This window comes from Euphorbia lathyris, chromosome 2 (genome assembly GCF_963576675.1).
Source record: "Euphorbia lathyris chromosome 2, ddEupLath1.1, whole genome shotgun sequence".
In the NCBI taxonomy this organism is placed as follows: domain Eukaryota; kingdom Viridiplantae; phylum Streptophyta; class Magnoliopsida; order Malpighiales; family Euphorbiaceae; genus Euphorbia; species Euphorbia lathyris.
In genome coordinates this window covers 55,345,189-55,368,393 of record NC_088911.1, presented here as the reverse complement: position 1 = coordinate 55,368,393, position 23,205 = coordinate 55,345,189, and the positions used below count along the sequence as shown (strand labels likewise).

General features: G+C 36.2%; 2 protein-coding genes and 1 non-coding gene across 3 annotated transcripts; 1 reads left to right on the top strand and 2 right to left on the bottom strand.

The window, feature by feature from the left end:
• Positions 1-2,129: 2,129 nt before the first annotated feature.
• On the bottom strand, positions 2,130-4,113 carry LOC136220467 (uncharacterized). The gene is made up of 3 exons (XM_066008280.1): positions 3,771-4,113; positions 2,985-3,126; positions 2,130-2,401 (listed from the first exon to the last, which is right to left on the bottom strand). The coding sequence occupies exons 1-3, from the start codon at positions 4,046-4,048 to the stop codon at positions 2,315-2,317; spliced, it is 507 nt and encodes a 168-aa protein (XP_065864352.1). The 5' UTR covers positions 4,049-4,113; the 3' UTR covers positions 2,130-2,314.
• Positions 4,114-5,359: 1,246 nt separating this feature from the next.
• LOC136218273 (uncharacterized) lies at positions 5,360-7,205 on the bottom strand. Its single transcript, XM_066005065.1, has one exon. The coding sequence runs from the start codon at positions 6,750-6,752 to the stop codon at positions 5,853-5,855; it is 900 nt and encodes a 299-aa protein (XP_065861137.1). The 5' UTR covers positions 6,753-7,205; the 3' UTR covers positions 5,360-5,852.
• A 15,020-nt stretch (positions 7,206-22,225) lies between these two features.
• Positions 22,226-22,332, top strand: LOC136221185 (small nucleolar RNA R71). Its single transcript, XR_010684968.1, has one exon. It is a non-coding gene; the product is annotated as a small nucleolar RNA R71 (small nucleolar RNA).
• The last annotated feature ends 873 nt before the right edge of the window (positions 22,333-23,205 follow it).

The window sequence follows — 23,205 nt, the reverse complement described above, 5'->3', positions numbered from 1 at the left end:
AACTCCAAAGCTGGAGCAACTATAAATCGCCACGAGGTTTAACAAATGTTTTGCCACTCACAGTTAGTGCTAAACGGTGGATATTCGAAGCTAGAAGCATTATACCCAAAGTTATTCTTTGTCCCGGCGCTAATGCTTTGGCAATAGTAAAAATATATGTGGTAGGTCGGCCCCCCATAGGCTCAAAAATGAAGTTGCTTAACAATATCCGCAGGAAGTAGACATGATCCTCATTTGTCAACTCTTTCAAGGCTGGTTTCTTGCTAATCAAATTCGAATACTTTCCAACTTCCTTCAACATTCCGCATCAGTTTTAACTCGACAAGGAATCTCCTCACCAAAAATTAGCAATCATGTGAGAGCTACAACATCTCTCAACGTGATGGACATTGGGCCAAAAGGAAGAACAATCGAATTGCATTATGAAGACTAGAAATTTAAAGCCCCTTCAAGCATTACTTCACTGAGATGAGCTTCATGTTGGGTCAAATAGATGAAATCACAAATAGTTGTTGCCTCCCAAATAGCTATGTATTTCTAGCTTCTTAATTAATTGTTTCTATTCTTCGCCAAAACGAGGAAAATTAGAGTTCTCTCGCTAGTGTTAAATTGGTATGCTTTGCGATGAAGCACCAGTTCTTGATTATTAGAAAAAAGAGATGCTGATTGGATGATGAATTTCACATAGATATTTTTTTGGATCATCACAAGTGTAATATGCCTTTTATAGACATCTGAAATATCTTATTTGAGGACTATGTTGGGTCTATTCTAAGTCGTAAAATTCAAGTATATGATGATTTTCTTTTTCTTGTGTTTTGATTTTTTCTGAACTTTTACCCCTTTGCTAATCAAAAAAGAAGAAAAAAAAAACTATTATAACATTAATGAAAGGAGTTTACAGTGAGAAGAGACAAAGTATAACAAGGTTAAAATCGGAGAAATAAAATAGGAGCATGTATTAGTATATTTTGTTTAAAAAAAATATAAAAAATATAAATTTAGCTCAATGATTATTGAGAGAGAGCGAATGTATCTATAAAACTGTGCAATCTTAAATTTAACATTATAGTATACGGTGCAACTTCAAGCCTTATTACCAAAATATAAGTTTTTATTTTTAACGTACAATTTCATATTTTGACTACTCTCAAACTTCGAGCATTCTGGCCACCAAAATAAGATTGTAATCACACATCTTCTGTTAATAGAAAAAACTCATCTTCTATTAATGAGTTTTGAAATTGTACCATAAATGTTCGGTTTAAAATTGTACTGTTTTGTACGTTAACGTTAAGGCTAAATTCAATCTCCCTTAATAACCATAGAACTAAATTTATAGGCCTAATACATCCCCAGCTCTTCCAAGTTATCCAAAAACTGCAACTCACCTCATGAACTTCAAAATGTTACAACTAACTCCCTCAACTTATTTATTTAGAACAAATAACCCATCAAATGCCACATGGCAACGCCTAATTGGCAGCGTGTGATATTAAGGGGTTAGTTGTAATGTTTTAAAGTTCTAATCACGCGCTACCACATGACATTTAAGTAGTTACTTGTTCCAAATAAGCAAGTTGATAGGATCATTTGTAATTTTTTGAAGTTCAGAAGTCAATTGTAATTCTTGGACAATTTGAAAGGATAAAGTTGTATTATACCAAATTTATACCTTAAAAATAAAGAAAGAAAAAGAAAGAAATACGAATAAACCAATTCTTTTCTTCCTAGTGATAAAGTTTAGAGAAGGATAAATAATAAAAGAGACTAAGAGATGAAGTAAAAATACTTAATCTCTAATAAATTTTATCAATTTGATGGGACTGAAAATAAAAGTGTTATACCTTCAATTAACTTCTAAAAGCTCTTCGTTCCTAATAACCTTCTCCCCAAGAAGAGTTACATAGCTAACCTTCCGTTATTAACTTAAAATAATAATCTCTCCAAACAGATCATAAGTGTAGGGACACAACCCCCCAGTCGCCGGAACCACACCTATCATGGGTGGTCCGACACCCTGTCTCTGACAAATTAGGGTTGAGAGTTCTTTAATTAGCTCATTGAATTTGTATTTAATTACAAAATTCAACTTGATTAATATATAATAGGAGATAAATTTCCGTAAGTTCGATCAAAACGGTGTAACCTTACTTTTATAGTTCAAATCTAGTTCAATTTTGAGAAGTTTTACAGTCGGTTTAAAACCATTTAGGAAACATGAAACTCGTGATACTAATCTAATTGCATTTTCTTTACAATCAAGTTTGAATTACATAAACCATACATAACAGAGCCAAAAAATCCCTTTAAATCACTGGGTCTTCCTCAAACTACCATATGTATCTTCAACACCGTTAGTCACTCTTTTCCTTCGTTCAGCAATCATATCTGCATATGTCTGCCATGCCATCAACAAAAACCCAAGTTAGCAATTCTACTGATGTTATATTCCCAACAGATTATCCAATGCCCCCTACAGCTAGAAATTTCTCAAACAAGATTATTTACTTAGAGCATGCTTCTTTGAGCATAGATACTCAAGTATAGATTTGAGTTGAAATTGCAAAGTAAACAACATGATTGAGGAGAATATCATCTCTTCTACCAACATGCAAGCTTTACATATTTGTGCCTGTTTCTCAAACAAGATTCCCCAATTTATGGACAACTTAGTAATGGTTAAGCATTCAGATTCCAGAAAGACACGGGCACAGCCCCTTAATAGAACTGATATTATTGAACAAGACAAACAACTTTTGCATACATGGGACAACCCTCCCTCCCAGAGTAAGCATCAACTAGTGCTGTAAATTGTCAGCAACCATACGTTCCGCAACTTAATACCATATGTTTTATTGCTTAAAACATTTGTACTTCAAAAACTACATGGTATATACCAAATACTCCAACCTTTCAATAGTTAGCAGACAAGCAATTAATAAAAGCTCAATAACAATGAGAAAGAAGGGGAGAAGCCATACCTTAGGATAAGAATAGAGGAAGACGTACCACCAGCTGCTTATTAACAATGAAACTAGAGTTGTAACCACAACTGACTGCAAAATCAACCAACTGAAGGCAATAGCTAAAACTCCAGTTAGCGTTATTGTCCACGGCTGACACCTAGTCAGCAACAGAAGAAAAGGTTACTAAACAAGAGCAGATACAAAAGTGGTGTACTCAAAATGGAGTGTACATTAGTACTGACTTTTAGATTTGGCACAACTTAAAGTGATCTATTAAGAAAGAGTTCAATTTAGATACAAAGAAAATTTAAGCCATGAGGCCCCCTTCTCGAGCATCGATTCAACAAGAGTAATTTACTAATGTCGAATTGAATTTGCATTGCAGGTTTGATACTGACAACATATCCTTGATATAAGAATTTACAAAATTTGCTTAAAAGATAGACGGGAAGAAAGGAACTTTGACAACTGAGCCATTAGAACCATAAGCAAATCTTTGATGCAACACATAGACTAAATCATAATTATAGAAACAACTAACAAGTACACTTATGAAAAAGCATTTTCAGAAATCTCTATTTTCAATCCTCCCAAACACTATAATGCCTTAGTCATCTTCAATTTGAGAATTTAGGGACCATGGAATAGCAAAAAAACACACAATGCCTTTGTTGGAGCTGGTCTTCTCAGTACTAAGTAGCAGGTGATCCATTGGCTACCCCGATTAAGACTGATCAAATCTTGTATTTCCAATTACAACCAAAACCTTAAAATATGTAGGAAGGAAGAGTTAGGGCATACCAGGAAGGCTTAGTGTCCCAAACAGAGTCGTATTCGAGGGAGAGATTGTTAAGATATGAATCCATATCATCAATTACGCCATTTTCATCGGAGAATTGAGACTGATTTGAATTCCCTCCAAAAACTAGTGTTTTGTCTCCAATCCTGGGGGATTTGAGAATATCGGAGGATACACAGGACCATTGAGTGAGTTTGGGGAGATGGGTTCTTGAAAAGAAGCGATTGGGTCTCAGCGTAGAAGAGAGGGAGAGAGGAAGCAACAAAGATAAAGTTGCCATTCCTGTCTTTCTGAAATATCACTAACAACAGAAGTTTTTAAGTTTGGAGTTCCCCTCTTGGCCGGGAACACTCACTTTTTATCTCCTTTTGTCTGTTGTCGTTTTATTTAGAACAAACTACCAAAATAGACCTATAGTTTTTTTAAAGTATCAGTTTTGGTATAAAATAGTAAAGTAAAAAAAAAAAATATCAATTTAGGTCTGAGAACGGATTGGATACGGCATTCTTATTACTCTGTTAAGTTCTGATTTCTCCCTCCACGTACAATTGACAGAACTTAACGGAAAAATATCAATGACATGTCTCGTTCCATTATCGATGCTTAAATTGGTACATTTTTTAAACGTTAAGCCTATATTACTGTTATTTTAAGGTACCAAAATAGGTCTATGATTTGTGGGGAAGTATCAATTTAGACTCTATGTACAAAATAACACCAATATATGTTTAACGTTTAAAAAATATATCAATTTAGGCCTCGAAAACAGATTGGACACGTCATTCTGATTTCTCCCTCCACGTACAATTGACAGAACTTAACGGAGAAATATCAATGACGTGTCTCGTTCCGTTATCGAGGACTAAATTGGTACCTTTTTTAAAATGTTATGCCTATATTGGTGCTATTTTAAGGTACCAAAATAGGCATATGGTTATTGGGAAGCAGCAATTTAGGCTCTACGTACGAAATAGCACCAATATATGCTTAACATTTAAAAAAGTATCAATTTAGGCATCGATAACGGATTGAACACGTCATTTCTATTACTCCGTTAATTGACAGAACTTAACGGAGTAATATCAATGACGTGTCCAATCCGTTATCGATGCTTAAATTGGAACATTTTTTAAACGTTAAGTATATATTGGTTCTATTTTGTACGTGGAGCATACTTCCCCAAAAACGATAGATCTATTTTTGTGGGAGTATTTTATCCCATAAAACTTTATAATTTCATACCTGAAAAACCCAACAACCATAAGGGAAATTTCCTATGTATTTTTCATCATTTCCAAAATCTGCATTTGCATCTGTTCTATCTAGAGTATACCAAGATCTTGGACTTCTCTTTGGAGATGGAAAACATGAACATTTAGTACAAATTATGAAGCATTAGCAGGGGTATATCACACTTTGGGCATAAATCATCATTTTTACCCATTTTCATGATGATGCATTGAAAGTTATGAGATTTATTCTTATACTCATTTATAAGAAAGAAGCAAATATCTCAAATGAAAATACAAATTTGCCCAAGTTCCTTCTTCTTTTTCTTAAGCTGGGTAAAAGGGATTGCCATAACTCAATATCATAGAATAATAATAGTTTTTATTATCTTTTCAACAAGAATCAACCCTTCATGGGGAAGTCTCAACCTTTTACAACACTGCAAATACTATACATGCTCTAAACAGGCTGCTACTTGTTTTCTCCATTCATGTAATAGTTTCTATCAGCAACAACTATTTGCTGGTTAAATCTCACAGTATTACAAGTTATCACAATATCAACAAGTTGAAACATTAAGGGGTGATTAGCAAGAAGTTCCTATATCCCCATAATAGATCTTTTGGCACAGAGAACTAGGAGAACATGTTAATCCTTGTTTAATTTGACTCAGACAAGAAACATGATACTAATATAGAAAACAAAACTCAATTGTTTGGTGTCAAATGGCAAGCATGTAAAATTGCATCTCTCCTGTGGGAAATTCAGACCATAAAGCACTTAAAGCAAATCATTAAACACATAATTGAATTTAACATATCTCCAGGAAGTAACTGCTGCAACTTGATACAGTTTTATTCATTCTTCCAAGCATACAATATAAGTGAGAAACCAAGACCATGTAATTGGTAATCTCCGAATCTCTGAGAGTAAGACCAATTCAATACAGAGGGATCAAAAACAGAGTGAGTGTTCCATAATTTCTCTGCAGATAGGCAAGTTTGGAACATGAAAACAGCAGTGCCCATAGCATTACCAAACAACCAATTGTGAACATCCCAGAAAACTTCAATCGGAAGCCCATCAACCAATATGGTACAATTTCCTCTAAACTTCCACTTAAGTCTCTTGACCTGCATCACCATCTTACTATCAATTCGGATCACAAGACAAGGGTCCTTAAGATCAATAGTGTCACACTCAATTGTTATGTCATGCATCTTCCCCTTGTCAAAAAACTGAGCTTTTGCACCATACCATTTCTTTCCAAAAATGTGCTCTCTTTTAGCAATAAAGATGGCATTAGCATGAACTGGGGCATCCTGAATCTTTTTGTATGCTTCTTTCTCCATATCTCCAAGGAGTAAAACCATTTGTTGATTAAACACAATAGCCACATAAAATCCTTCTAAGGGTTCTGGCCCAGAACCAAATTTGGAATTTGAGAAGTCCCAATATATATCAATTTTAGAAGAATCTACCTCTAAATTCTTGCACCCTTTTCTTTTAGAAAACAGCCATGGTTTAACATCGACTTTACATAGACACTGATTGGTTGAATCATCAATTGCAACACTAAGACCTTGACCCATGAGATTCTTAGTCCAAGTAACAGTAATTAAGCAAGAACGACCAAGTAATTTACATTGATAAACACAGGTGACTAAATTCTGCGCAGCTTTAGTGGTGCTTGAGGATGAGGAATCCGCTACTTGAACTCCACTTTCACCAAAACAAGAAGGGAAATCCCTCATTACACCAAAACAACGAGAAAGAAAACTCTCTCTCTCTCTCTCTTTTAGCTGCGTTAGAAACTCGAAGTTTCCAGAAGAGAAATGTAAAGTAGCGCAAAAATTACAGTACCTCAATACTAAATCAAAGAGGAAGTGAATAACCCATGATCCAGAAAGTTGAAAGTCAGCATCTTTACTAGGCCTCAAAATGATCTGGGTGTTCTTCCCAAAGGTGGATATATGTTTGAGAGAGTTGAGTTGAGATTTGGTGGAATTGGTAAAGCGTGCAGTCAGTTTTGTTTTATGAAAGGAATTAAGGAGGAAAGAGAAAGAATTAATAATGGAGAAAGCGAAAAGGAAAGAGATATACTTAGAGAAAGAAATGGGTAGAGAAGGTCACATGGGGGAAGAAGAAAATTGTAGAAATTAGAAGAAAACAGCAAAGCTGGACGTTGGCTGGAAAAAAGGACCGCTTATTATACCATCTACGTTATTATTCACATCAACCCAACCCATGACTCACCAAATGAATACTATCATTCTTACTTATTATTATTATTATTATTATTATTATTATTATATCCCACTCCTAGAATTCTATTTACTCTCTATTTACTTTTTAATTTTCATTTTATTAATACTTTTTTTTAGTGAGAAAGATCGGCAATATATTAATTAGGTGGATTTGCATCCACAGAAATTACATCAAAAACTCAACCAGGCATAATAGTTGTAAAGAAATCGTTAGAAGTGGAACAGACTTGCCTAGCAACTAAGTGGGTAGTCTCATTCGCATAACGAGAGGCAAAAGAAATTTTAAAAGTAGGATATTGACTAGGATAGCCCGACAATCCTGAATCAAAGAACCAACTCAGACAAATCTAAAAAAGATGAGCTAATACCATCCACTACCAGTTTTGCATCTGTTTCAAATTCAACTTGGTTAAAGTTCTGACTACCCAACCAAAGCAAACTGGTACGTACTGCAAGGATCTCGAGAATTCTAGAGTCTTTGATCCCATGAATGACGTTGCTGCTACAAAACAGGAATGATCCCCATTCATCCCGAACCACTGTGTCCAAACCACACATATTTAAAGTAGCAAACATAGTCGCATCGGTATTGCATTTGATAAAAGTCGTGAGCCGATGGTGTCCAAGTCCTAACAGCAGCATGGTTTTGTCCGGGTCTGGGTAACGACGTCTGTGCGACTACCCAGTCGCGGTATGCGTCAATGGTCCAACGTCAGGTCCTGTCCGTCGGCCACCACTCCTCCTTCTAGAGAACTCGGTTCCGATGCTCCCAAATAGCCCGCAATGCGCAGCACGTGCAGATCAGCGAGACAAAGTCAGTAACAGTACATTCCCTTAGCAGCCAGTCACCAAGTCGTAGCCCGTTGAGAGAATGAGCAAATAAACCCGCTATCTACCAAAAATTACATGCACACGAGCAAACAGTGAATAAATGTTCATCTGTCTCATCTCCGTCCACACAGACTGGATAAATGTCAGGGATAGGGACTCTTCGTTGGATCAAGTTACTCCGTGTGGGGAGACAACCCGAACAGATTCTCCAAAGAAATAATTTGAGTTTAGGTGGGATTTCCAGTTCCCATAGCTTCCTCCAACCCTCCTTATTAGAACAATCCCCCACCCCACAATAGCCCACATGGTAACCAGATTTCACAGTATAAACCCCATCCTTCGTCCATTGCCAAACCCACTCATCCTTACCAACTCTATAGGGTAAAATGATGTCTTTAATTGATAGGGACTCATCTTCATTAAAACAACCCTGAACGTTGGGCATATCTCAGCTTCTACACTCCTCTGGGATCAAATCTGCAACAGTTAAATTATCCATACCAGGGACCACAAATGAATTTATGCAAAAATGATCTAAATTAGGAACCCAATGGTCCTTCCATGCATTGATAGACATACCATTACCAACTTTCCACCTGACTCCCAATATGAGGATCTCGATGCCACACCAAATATTTCTCCAAACCATACTAGGATTATTACCTAATTTGGAGAATAGTAAGGACTCATTAGGAAAATATTTAGCTTTGAAGATTTTACCCACTAAAGTATTTGGAGATCTAAGCAGTTTCCAACCCTTATTACCAAGTAAAGCCAGATTAAAAGTGTGTACGTCCCTAAACCCCATCCCTCCTAGATCTTTTTACAAGCATAGCTTTGCCCAGTCAAACTAGTGTATACCCCTTCTCTAGTGTATACCTGTTGAGCGATTTCCGCAAGTGCACGGTATACGCTTGTAGTAATAAAAGATATCGATCCCACAGGGAACGTTTTTTTAACAAAAACTTATTTTGAATCGGTTAAATTTACTTATAAGATTATAGTAAGGAAAATCGTTAAATTGGTTTTGGTTTTGAAATTGCTAGAATGAGAATTAGATTAGAGTATGAAAATGTTAGAAAATATTCTGATTTAAGAATGAATTTGCAAGACAGGAACGCTTAGTACTTTTTAGAAAAGTAAACAAATGTATTTGTTTGCATTAAGCAAAGAAAACAACTTTAAACTTTGTATAAATTATAAAGATGAAATAAATGACGGAACCTCTAATTTTTAGGCTTTGAACGCAACAATCCTCCTAACTGGTTTAGATTGCTTCTTTAACCAAATTAAAACTCTACCGAGATAATAATTTGTCTAAGTGTTCAACAAAGTTTCCTTGTAAAGATTTTGAATTAAACTACGTTTTAATGAAAACACCAGCATCAATCCACTTCGGATCCTTTACCAAAGTGTTGTATAAAAATCTATCGAATAGAACGGACTTTATTAGATGAAATATAAATTGATACAAGTTTACAGAGAACAAGGAGCATGGAAACATTCGACGACTTGCAAGTGAACGGGTTGTCAATCCTTTCCTTGGGTTTCGTTAGAGTTTGTCAAGCTCAGGGGCGGATCCTCTACTCAATCTTCTCGTTGAATCTTCGTAATAGAGACGGGGTCTGTCTACTACCAAAATGTAAACTAAATTGGAACAATGTCTAAACGCTACTGTATTTGTTATTATTGAATAAACAATGTGTGTACATCATATTGTTTTGAACAGAAATGAAATCTAAATTCTGAATCACTCGACTCGGAATTTCTGCATAAATTCTATACTAATCTCTTTCTTCTACATATCTTCAACTCTTCATCAACTCTTTATTTATAGATGTTGAAGAGTCTTGATTGAAGTGTCGTGTCCGCTGTGAAGGATCGTATCCGTTGTGAAAGGACGTCTTTATCCACCCGAACGAACGCGTTTCGTCGAAAACGAAAGTGTGCAATTTGGCTTCTACAGATTTCTGCTCTTACCGAGAATATTTAATTCTCGGCCGAGAATGGGGGAGCATCATTTTGGTCTTCGAACGAAGGGAAGGAGGAGCTGAAGGGAGCGTGTCGCGACCGAGAATTGGGGAAGCCGCGGTCGCGGCACAGAACTTTTTCACTTCTTTGGCTTTCGTTCTCGTCCTCGATTTGGCGTTATTAATTTTCGTCGTCTTCGACTCCTTTTGTAGGGTTTTTCTTTTTTTTTTATCCTTTTTCACTCCTATTTGGATGTTACCAAATATTTATGTACCTTGCATGAAAGAAACATATTCGAGAGTAAAAGTATTCTAAACAGATATAAACAGCACAAATTCATAGCAATATTGATGTAATTATTGATGATATTTTAGGTATATTTTGGGCTTAACAAATCTCCACACTTAATCTTTTGCTAGTCCCGAGCAAAATTTCACTGAATTTATTCTTTAACTAATCTCGTTTATGAAAATAAAACATATATCTCTGTATTACCTTTTGAATTAGTTAAGCCGAAAAGACTTACTTCGCATGGCAAATTTATACGCAAAATATCAAACTAACTTAGTATAATATACGATATATCATTCGTCTTGTATCTTTGTTTTAAAACTGAAGTATTCGGGACGATATAAGCACGCATGTTATTGAGTCTTTTGTCTCAAGGCATTTCAAAGCACAAAATTTCCTTTCCCAAACCTAAACTAATATATGAGATATATTGTATATTTAAATAAGTACTTAGGATTAATTTATTTGCTTAGTTACGCCCGAGATAAGGGTGGTCTTGATCGTAACTTTATACGTATGTTATTGCTTAGTGTTTGCTTAAGAGGTACCGACCATGCCATGGATGGACGCAATCGTTACTTTAAACTTAAACACGCTTTTTTTTGTTGCTTTTAACGTTCCTTCCATACCTCGATTGTGATAAGGGTGGTCGCAATCGTGGCCAAAAGTAAACGGTACTTAATTTTCTTCCCTTTCATACCTCGATTGTGATAAGGTTGGTCTCAATCGTGGCCAAAAGTTAAGAATTCAACTAATTGATTAATTAATATGAATTATAAAATTGTAACTTGGGAAAAAGAAAGATAGCACATTCATCCTATATTGACTTAAAATTCAACATGTATTATGGCTAAAGTTTCCTTAAAAACTTCAATTGGTGTTAATGTAAGACGAGATCAAACCGAGCTAAAATTGTTAGTTCAATTTAATGTCTATAAACCTAATTGAAAATTTAAAATAAGATTTATTGTATCATGAATTGCATGATATAAAATAGAGATTTGAAATAGAGAATTTATTTAACTAAAATTCATTCACTTGAGACAATTTTACTTAAAATCGTATCGGAGATTTGTGAAAAATTTGAAAAAATATTACCCGTATAGAAATATTTTTTTTCTAACGATAATGATAACCTAAACAAATAATCATATTAACTTATGATTAATTTATAAATATATGAAAAATGTCAAGTTTATGAAAAGTTTATGAAAAATAAAATGTGTTGCAATATATGTTGCATTTGCATAAAAATTATTCGTTGCATTTGTTATTTGTGCTAAAAACTAAAATGATATATGTATATCTCATCCCACACTTAATTTGGACCATGTCCTCATTGGTGCGAAAATCGAGATATCATGAAAAATAAGCACGAAATAAAGCATACAAAAGAAAGATAGAATAGTAGCAAATAAAACATTCAACCTATGCATGAGGCGGGGAATCCGGAGGTGTAGGTGAAGTTTCCACATTTCGGCGTCGGAAAAATGAAAGCATCCGAGACCGAGTAGACCGATGCTCACGCCGCAAAAGGTTGAGGTTGTCATTCATCACCATGTTATTTTCTACCAAATCATCAATTCTTAAGTTCATTTGACGATTGTTGGAATTGATTTGGTCCAAAATCCGCCTAAGATCAACCGGATCATCATCTTGAGGTGCTTAGGGTTGTGGTGGAGCCGGTGGTGCATCTTCCTCGCCTTCCGCCTCTCCTCCGCCTTTGGTACCTACATATTGAGAACTTGAAGCGCCGCCACCCATAGTACCACGAAGATGGACAATACGGGAAGCATACGAAATAAAGACGGCGGGACCTTGCGGAAGCAATAAATGAGCCCGCTCAAGAGCCGAGATGTCCAAGAGTGGAATATACCCACGGTAGGTGGACATGTCATAATCTACCAATTCACCCCGTTCTCCCAACACAATAGCGGTTGTTAGACGAGGTGCCGCGGCCTAATCTCTCGGGCGGACCGGGGGGTGGACACCTCATGGCGACGTAAGCGGTGATTGGCGCCGAAAGCAACCAATCGTGGAATCAAGCTGCTCGGTAGGACCGGAGCTCGGAGATATGGAAGAGTCGCCACCCACGAATGGGAAAATGAACACCGATCCATTGCGGGAGACCGGTGTGGGTTCGGGAAACTTAGGTACGAGCCGAGAAGGCTAGCTCCTTTCTGGAGAAAGGCTACTAGGCACCCCGACATCGCCCGGTTATGAACCACCGGCCTCCTACTCAGCATGTTAGGCGATAACGGACTAATCGTATACTTCTTTAAGTTTAAAATTCATTTGAAACCTTTTCTTTCTCTTTTTAGAAACCGTTTTGAGCATATATTATTGAAAAGAATCACCCATTTACACCAGTTTAATATTCATACAAAGAGAGGGGGGAAGAAAGAAGTGATTTAGTTACAACGTGATTTACATGTCGTGTTGCGTGTTAATTCTATGCTAACTTATTTCCCCAAAACGAATTTATTTTCATGGTTCGTACCTTAATCGCCGTTGGAACGATGTAGGTGCGTTTTAAAACCCCGTTTGATGAAGTTCACCCGAATTGCCGTTGGAACGACTCGAGTGTTTGAAAGCATTTGAGATAAAAACCTTTGATAGGAAAACGTGGTTAAACATACAAGTCAATTTTATTTTGTACAAATCATTTAAGAAAACGATTCAAAACTTCATTATTTACAATGAAAACGATTTTAATTACAAGGTTCGCTTAATCCGTCGTTGGAACGGACTGAGGTTTTAAAGCGTGATGTTTTGGGAAACGATTTTGAAATGTCAAGAAAACACTATTTATTTACATTAGGAACTTCTAAAAACTCATTAGTTTAAATAATTAAATTGAAAACTCTTTTTGTGATTTATTTTCCCCTTTTTCCTTAGTGGATTCTCTACTTGTTATAATTACAATAATAAACATATTTAAACCAAAATTCACTCCCAAATAAAGCTCATTTGAAACATGGACCCCTAAATGGCCCAAAAGCATAAAGAAAATAATATAAGCATATATATATACATTTTAATCCAAAAAGGAAATATGAAATAAAAGTTAATGAAAAGAGACTATATAATACATATATGAAAATACTAAATATAATACATTTATACTTTAAACATGTGAAAATAGTAAATAAAACTCCTAGATAAGAAAATAACATTTGTCACCAAAATAGTTTTATTTGATAATAACTAATATAGCCCAAATATCCCAAAACTATATATATACATAACTAATGTAATTTTAAATGTCAAAATAATATCTATTCATCCACTAATTAATCACTCCCAAAACACCCAAGTAAATATTCTTTTAAAATGAAATTCCTTACCATTTAAGTGAAGGAAAAAGAAAAGAAAAGATATATATACATATACTTATATTTAATAAAAAAAATGATATATAAACATCCCAAATAATTATAGGTACCGAATATCTAAAAAATAGTTTAAAAGTATATATTACATAAATATATATATGTATACCAAGGATCAAAAACTTAAAAGTTGAGAAAGAGGGACTAAAACCGCATTTTTTACATTCCAGCAGATTTACCGACGGAAATTCCATCGGTAAACAGCAATTAGTGACAGAAATGGCAAATTACAGCAGCACTCCAATTATTTCCAGATTTATTCAAAAGCTTTAAATTAAATCTAATTCAATCGTTTTGGATTTCCGAACTACCAAAAATGGATCATAGTCAATAACGGACGTTCCTAAAACGACGTTTTTATTTTAAAACGTTATTTGGAAATTCTTTAAATTACAACTTATAATTACAACGTCTTTAATACCCGAACTACCTTTTTATCGGATCACGGTTCGTATTGGGATATCAAAACGAGGTTTTTTATTTTAAAACAAAACCAAATTTTATTCAACACGAGACAAAAATTAAATAAATACGCTAAATTAAATAAAACGTGATAAAATAAATGAATAACTAAATAAAAACTATAACATAAAAATGAATAGAAGAAGGATAATACCTTAAATTCGGTATCTGACAGTCGAAGCCGATTGATTCCACGAGTCGTGATTTTCCGGTTTTTTGTGTTTTTTAGTAAAAATTTAACTTTGGGAAAATTTGGATTTTTTTGGGAAAAAAAATGTTTTCTCCAAAAAATTGACTTTCTCTCTCTAAAAATGTTTAGAGTGAGAAAGCTCCAAAGAATCTCCCCCTCCCTCAAATGCATGGGGATCCGTGCCTTTTATAGGCAAACGGATCCCCGGCGGAATGGGCGACGCCCAAAAAGAATCGGGCGTCGCCCAAGGGGGTTGGGCGGCCGCCCAACCTCAAGTTGGGCTATCGCCCAATAGCGTTGGGCGAGCGCCCAACGCAAGGTTGGGCGCGCGCGCCCCAACCGCCGTTGGGCGTTCGCCCGACGTCGGTGGGTGCTCGCCCAACGGCCGTCGGGCGCGCACACCATGCGGCCGTCGAGCGTGCGTTCCGTGCCGTCGGGCGCCCACGTGTCGCGACCGTCGAACGCGCGTTCCGCGCTGCCGGGCGCACACGCCCCGTGGCCGACGAGAGCGCGCTCCACGCCATCGGGCCCGTGCATCGCTCGGACGTCGAGCGCGCGCCACTTGCGGTTGGATGCGTGCATCCGACGGACGTCGAGCGCGTGCCCCGCGCCGTCGAGCGGGCGTCCGACTGTCGTCGACCGCGCGTCGTATGCCGCTAAGCGCTCGCACCATGCCGCTAAGCATTCGCGAGCCACCCCATTGGCAACAGCGACCCGCCATAACTCTTTCTTCCTTATTATGTACTTATCATTCTTTATATATTTTTTGTTTTTCAAAACTTCCGGAATCAATCGCTTCAACCGTCTTGTTTTCAGGTTTTCGTCACAGGTCCTCCGACTCGGTGTCTACAGCGGTGATAAAATTACAGAGAGGGATTTGAATGGTAGTAGCCCTCGAGGCACGGAACAAATTATCAAACAGAATACCAATGCTATCAACCCGCAAGCCTTTAAACAAACTATTCAAAACAAACAAATCCCGAACCTGAATCTTCGAACTCTCAACACGACCAAACAAGGAGAAACTCAAAAATTTATGAAAGAAGAACACACAATTGTCCTTAATCAACTTGCTTGAGGTGTTTTTCGAATTAAAATACTCCTGGTCCGAAAGAGTTTGCCAAAAAGCATCATTATCAAAATCCTTAGGCTTATCATAAAAATCAGAAGTAGGGAAACCAAACATGTTTCCCATTGCTTCATAATCAATGGTGTAAGTGGTACCCTCATTCCTAAAAGAGATTGAATTTTTCTTCTTGTTCATGGTCAAAGTGACCAAAAACTCCACCACATATTCATTAATACGGGGAAAACGCATATTAACGAATTCTTGCCAACCCAAAGCCTCAATAAAAGCATCAATTCTAGTGGAGAAATTCAATGCTCTTACCGAATGGAAGTCTAGGAAGTGCATGTCCACAAATTGGCGATCGACTTGCGAAAAATATTTGAAACGAGCGGCTTCCTCCTCCGTTTAGATATCGAAATAGGCCCCGCATCGAACCCGAAGGCGATTAGCTTCCGTTACAATGGGCTTGTGATCAACACGCTTAGTTCTAGGCATGTTAATGGTATTTAGGGTTTGAGAAGAAGAAGAAGAAAAAAAATGAATTGAGAGAAAGAGCAAAGCTTGAAGATGAGTTTGGGAGTTGTAATGGTAGGTGTTTGAATTGAAAAGAGTATAGAAATGGTAATGAATAAATTGGGAAGAGTGAAAGTTGTTTTATGGAGAAGAGTTTGGAGTAAGGGATTGGGTAAAAAGAGAGGTGATGTGAGGTTTGTGTAAGAGGTAGGTTTATATAGGGGTAATGGGTAGATGTAGAGGTATAATAGGAATAGGAATAGGCTTAATATAGGTCAAAAATCGGAATCAAAAGGGCCTGCAGATCGCGTGTCGCGATCGAGAATGGCATAGCCGCGGTCGCGGCACGCGAATTTCAGAGAATATTTTGCTCTGAATTCGGTCCGTTTTTGCTGTCCATATCGAGAATTGGTCAAAAATGGCTATTTTGGTGCCTTTTGACTTGGTTTGTGCAATTTTGTCGATGAATTGTGTCCTGAACTTAATAAAAACTGTCCCTGTATTTAAAAACTAAAATAAATGACATTAATTGCAAGGAAAACCAAAGGTTTAACCTTAATAAATTGAATTAAAAGGGAAATAAATGGTATATGAAGAATTAATGAAACTTAAATGCTCATTTATGCATACAAGTTAAAAGAATCATATTAAGTGCATATTAAGTTCATATGAATATATATTAAATACATGAATTTAATCAATTGAAAGGATTGGGAAAATTTAATGTATTAAACTCAACGAATTAAGTTTGTGAAATTGGATTATGCGTTAGAATAAGAAATCATATTAGACTAATCTAAACATTTAATTATTGTCATTTAACCAATATTTGCAACTATTAGAAAATAAATGAACAAAGATAAAATAGAAAAGTGAATTTATTAATCAAAACACATATGTACAAAATAAACAATTTAATTACAAAAATCAGAAAAATATGTACAAAACAAATTTGAAAAACCTAAACTTCTCTATATATTCATCCCTATCAAGCGGGATTTATATGGCCCTATAATGGTCAATTTTTAACTGCACGAAAGCTTGACGTTCCGGTGCAGAAAGAAAATGCGGGCCTGCACGAAAGACACGTTTTACGAGTCCTTCGAACTCTAAAAACTCATAGTCTATCGTCGGGAAGAATTCATCATCACTCCAAAGAACATCAATGGTACCCTTGGTACCGAGAATTATTCCACAGATTATATTGCCGAACCCAATCTTTTTATCCTTGGATCGAGAAGCGGCGACAAGACCCTCCATCAGAATTTTTGAAGAATCCACTGCATTTCCCTAGAATATATCTCCAAGAACATATAGATCTGTGTCACGGACCACACTACTAAATGTGCGAGCGAACAAACTGTGACACAAGAATTTGTGTAAATACAGCATGTAGTTTGAGTGAAAGGAGTGATTATAGGCGAGTCTAGGATTGAAACGCCAAAAACCGGTAAGCATTCTCCAAATATCCGTGGACGTCATGTCTTTTCCAGGATGACGTTTGATGGTATCCTTCAGGGGAAAACCAAACCAAGCATGCAACTCGGGATAGCCGAAAGTGAAGATTTCGCCATCTCGACGAAAACTGAGACGTACCCGTCGTTTATTGACGAAACGAACGGTACAAAAGAATTCGAGTATCCAGTCGCCTATTATAGGAAATCACATTTTGGCGAATTTTGTCCACCCTAAGCGTTCCAAATAGTGGCTCATGTCATCGCTAATTCCAAGTTGAGCATTAAGAAAGTCATCCATATACAACATTCTAGTGAAGAATTTGTAACGGAGCCTCCAGTAACGCCTACCTTCGTCATGATTGAAGATAGGAAAAGGCGCCCCATATTGTTTGGATAAGTCTGGGCGTTTGTTGCTTGAAGCAATATTTTGCTTTGAGGTTTTGTGTTTAGTAGGCATGGTGTAGAACTAAAGAAACAAGGTTTCTGTTACTTAGTGAAAAAATGGTGTTTAAAGAAAATCAGAAATTTGATCTGACAAAGATGAAAAGATCTGAACAGAACCAAGATCCTTATGGACGAATTTATAAGATTTTAGGACGAAATGAGGTGTTGTTTTGATGCGAAAAGGCATAAAATTACACCCTTCGAAATTGAAGAAACTTAAGTTTTCGTTTATGAAAGGGTTTGTCTGCAGGTTGAAGATGAATCAGGCCTAATAGTGCAGGAATAACGCGTGTCGCGATCGAGAATTCCAAATTCTCGGTCGCGACACGCTGATTTCCTTGCGGAAATCAAGCGTCGTAACCTATTCTCTGATTCACGGTAGAGAATTAATTATTCTCGGTAAGTTCAGAAAAACCCTAACCTATTTGGACAACTCTGAAAAAGAGGATTCTCGGCAGAGAATTGTCTGAAACTTTAATTTCGGTCTAATTTCCTAAAATCAAATCTAAAACCATGAAGTAAACATATTTTATGCATTTAAATCATAACATTAAGTCATCCAAGCATAAAAATGGCATTTGAAAAAAATAAAATAAAATAAAATAAAATAAAATTTAATAAAAATGAACAAAAATATAAAAAGAAATAAACCTAAATAAACTGTGTAATAATTAAAAAAAAAACTAAATAATAAAAAAAACTAAATGATTTATACGTCAGATAATCTTGTTACGAACTCAATTCCTATTTGTGAAATATTTTCGTAATAGATTTTACATCGATTACCATTAACTTTGAAACGAACTCCGTTAGGACCTTCCAGTTCTAAAGAACCATAATCGAATGTTTTGACGACTAAATACGGTCCTATCCATCTGGACTTAAGTTTTCCTGGAAATAAACGAAGTCGTGAATTAAATAACATCACTTTATCCCCTACATTAAAGTGTTTGACTTTAATTTTGGCATCGTGCCATTTTTTAATTTTTTCTTTATAAATCTTTGCATTTTCATAAGATAGATGGCGTAACTCATCTAACTCATTTAAATCGAGCAAACGTTTCTTACCTGCTTGTCGTAAATCAAAGTTAAGTTCCCTAATATCCCAGTAGGCTTTATGTTCTAATTCGACTGGCAGATGACATGCCTTCCCATACACTAAGCGGTATGGAGTCATTCCTATTGGTGTTTTAAATGCAGTACGGTAAGCCCATAACGCATTATTGAGTTTAGAAGACCAATCTTTTCTTGAAGATGAAACTATTTTCTCTAGAATCCATTTGAGTTCTCTATTAGATATCTCCGCCTGACCATTTGACTGAGGATGGTATGGCGTAGACACGCGGTGGCGTACTCCATATTTTTTCATAAGCGTTTCAAAACTTCGGTTTATAAAATGGGTACCGCCATCACTAACGATGACTCTAGGACAACCAAATCTACAAAATATATCGTCAAGAAAACTAATGACTACTTTAGAATCGTTCGTCGGGGTTGCAATTGCTTCAACCCACTTTGAAACATAATCAACGGCAACTAATATGTAAGTTTTACTAGAAGAAGGGGAAATTACAGAAAAATTCTTGATAAATCTTCTGTAAAAACCGGCATGTCCTAAAAATGATCTTACTCCCTTAACAGTAGTTGGAGGGGGTAATTTTTCTATTACTGAAGTTTTTGCTCTATCCACTTCTAATCTTTTTTCAGATATTTTGTGACCTAAAACAATTCATTCGTCAACCATGAAATGAAATTTTTCCCAGTTTAATACCAAATTTGTTTCTTCACACCTAGACAAAACTTTATCCAAGTTTTTTAGGCACGAATCAAAAGAATCTCCATAAACTGAAAAATCATCCATAAAAACTTCCATGATATCTTCAATGAAATCATTAAAAATCGCAGTCATACAACGTTGAAATGTTGCAGGTGCGTTACATAGACCAATGGGCATTCTCCTATATGCAAATGTTCCATAAGGACATGTGAAGGTCGTTTTATCTTGGTCATCCGGGTAAATATATATTTGAAAGAATCCGAAGTAACCATCTAGAAAACAGTAGAAAGCATGACCAGCTATCCTTTCGATCATTTGATCAATGAAAGGTAGAGGAAAGTGATCTTTCCTAGTTGCTTTATTAAGGTTCCTATAGTCTATACAAACCCTCCAACCAGTGGTGGTTCGTGTAGGTATTAATTTTCCTTCTTCATTCCTTACAACTGTTATGCCTCCCTTTTTAGGTACACAATGGATTGGACTAACCCATTCACTATCCGAAATAGGGTAGATGATTCCATTGTCCAGAAGTTTAGTAATCTCATTTTTTACTACTTCTTTCATATTCGGATTTAGGCGTCTTTGCCTATCCGCTTTAGGTGGCTTATCTTCTTCTAAGTGAATTCTATGCATTACAATACTCGGATTAATACCTTTTAAGTCTGAAATTTTCCAACCCATACTTCCTATCCTATTTCTAACAACTTCTTTCAATTTCTCTTCTTGAACCTGTGTTAACTTGTTAGAGATAATTATAGGTAGAGAATCGCCTTCGCCTAAGAAAGCGTACCTCAAATGACTTGGTAATTCTTTAAGTTCTAATTTAGGTGGAACTATAATCGAAGGCGGAACCGGTCCATCTTCTCGAATCAAAGGTTCTGGGTCCTTATCTTCTAGTTCCTCACTCATTATAGGTTCTATTATTTCTTCTTTTTGAACAATGTCATTAACACATTCTTCAATCAAATCAAGTTTCATACAAGCGAAATCTTCCATAGGATATTTCATCGCTTGGTTCATATCAAACTCAATCTTATCATCTCCTATTCGTAAAACTACTTTTCCTTCCGACACAGCAACTAGAGCACGTCCCGTGTTCATGAACGGTCTACCAAAGATTAGCGGACAATTAACGTCATAAGCAAAATCTAAAATAACGAAATCGGTAGGAAAGATAAATTTGTCAACTTTAACTAAAACATCCTCAATTATACCGTATGGTCTTTTAGTGGTTTGATCCGCTAATTGCAAAACCATATTGGTACGTTTGATATCTTCTTCTAAGCCTAACTTATTAAAAATAGATAATGGCATCAAGTTAATGCGTGCTCCTAAATCACAGAGACAACTGGGAAATTCAATATCTCTCAATTTACATGGAATGGTAAAACATCCGGGATCTTTGAGTTTTGTGGGCAAATTACTTGACACAATTGAACTACAATCTTCAGTTAGTGAAATGGATGAAATTCCTTCCCAACTGATTTTCTTTGAAATTAAATCTTTGAGGAATTTACCATAATTGGGAATTTGCGTAATCGCATCCATAAACGTCAAATTAATATGCAAATTTTTAAGTTTGTCTAAAAATGTTAAAAGTTGTTTGTCATAGTCCTTATTGCAGACTTTGTGTGGAAAAGGTGGTTTGGGTACAAAAGTTTTTGTACTAGAGTCAGTTGGTGCATCTTTTTGATTTAATGTATCTTCTTTGGACTTTGGTAAATCAGTTCCAAGTAAAGTCGAATTTCCGGGCATTTCCGGACCTAAGTAATTTTTCCCTGAACGAAGAGTGATAGCCTTAACATGCTCTTTCGGATTTTCTTCCGTATGGCTTGGAAGACTTCCCTCTTTGCGGGATGGAATTGATTTAGCGAGTTGTCCAATTTGAACCTCCAAATTATGGATGCTAGATGATTGGTTTTTAATAAGCTGATCGAATTTATTCTTGATCCGTTTAAAACCATCGTCGTGATTACTTATTTTTCCGCTCATAGCATCAATAAATTTGTCGATTTTAGAAGATAAAGTTCTAATCGTATCTCTCGATTGATTTTGATAATTGGTGGTACGATTTTGATTAGCATTAGCATTATTATTATTATCTTTCCAGTTAAAGTTAGGATGATTTCTCCATCCAGGATTATATGTATTGGAATAAGGGTTATTGTTTTGATTTTGCCCTTGGACAAAATTTACCTGTTCAATTTCGCTCATACCTTCGTAATCCACATCCGTTTGGATTGGCTTACCATTAAGATCACACGGTGCCATAAACCTATCAATTTTGTGCGATAAGGCAGAAAATTGGGCTTGCAACATCGCAACTGGATCAAGATTCACTATACCTTTAACTGATGACGTTGCTGAGGATGATGGTTTCACTACTAGTACGTGTCCACGTTCCGCGGGCCACATACTGCTGTTAATTGCCATTTCCTCCAAAAGTTCTCTTGCTTGGGCAGATGTTTTCTTCATGAATAACCCTCCAGACATAGCGTCCAATGAACCTCTAGTTGTAGGATTTAGTCCATTATAAAACGTTTGCATTAAAAGTTCAGCGGGCAATTGGTGGTGTGGGCATAAACGTTGAAGTTCTTTAAAATGTTCCCAAGCCTCATAAAGAGTTTCATTATCATTTTGAGAAAAAGATGTTAACTCTTTAATGACTCTTGCGGTTTAGATTGCTTCCTTAACCAAATTAAAACTCTACCGAGATAATAATTTGTCTAAGTGTTCAACAAAATTTCCTTGTAAAGATTTTGAATTAAACTACGTTTTAATGAAAACACCAGCATCAATCCACTTCGGATCCTTTACCAAAGTGCTACATAAAAATCTATCGAATAGAACGGACTTTATTAGATGAAATATAAATTGATACAAGTTTACAGAGAATAAGGAGCATGGAAACATTCGACGACTTGCAAGTGAACGAGTTGTCAATCCTTTCCTTGGGTTTCATTAGAGTTTGTCAAGCTCAGGGGCGGATCCTCTACTCAATCTTCTCGTTGAATCTTCGTAATAGAGACGGGGTCTGTCTACTACCAAAATGTAAACTAAATTGGAACAATGTCTAAACGCTACTGTATTTGTTATTATTGAATAAACAATGTGTGTACATCATATTGTTTTGAACAGAAATGAAATCTAAATTCTGAATCACTCGACTCGGAATTTCTGCATAAATTATATACTAATCTCTTTCTTCTACATATCTTCAACTCTTTATTTATAGATGTTGAAGAGTCTTGATTGAAGTGTCGTGTCCGCTGTGAAGGATCGTATCCGTTGTGAAAGGACGTCTTTATCCACCCGAACGAACGCGTTTCGTCGAAAACGAAAGTGTGCAATTTGGCTTCTACAGATTTCTGCTCTTACTGAGAATATTTAATTCTCGGCCGAGAATGGGGGAGCATCATTTTGGTCTTCGAACGAAGGGAAGGAGGAGCTGAAGGGAGCGTGTCACGACCGAGAATTGGGGAAGCCGCGGTCGCGGCACGGAACTTTTTCACTTCTTTGGCTTTCGTTCTCGTCCTCGATTTG

Coding starts and splice junctions, on each gene's coding strand:
- LOC136220467 (XM_066008280.1), bottom strand. CDS start 4,048: ATGGCAACTTTATCTTTGTTGCTTCCTCTCTCCCTCTCTTCTACGCTG. Junction 3,127..3,770: donor TGGGACACTAAGCCTTCCTG/GTATGCCCTAAC, acceptor GTTGCTGACTAG/GTGTCAGCCGTGGACAATAA. Junction 2,402..2,984: donor TCCTCTATTCTTATCCTAAG/GTATGGCTTCTC, acceptor ATGGCATGGCAG/ACATATGCAGATATGATTGC.
- LOC136218273 (XM_066005065.1), bottom strand. CDS start 6,752: ATGAGGGATTTCCCTTCTTGTTTTGGTGAAAGTGGAGTTCAAGTAGCG.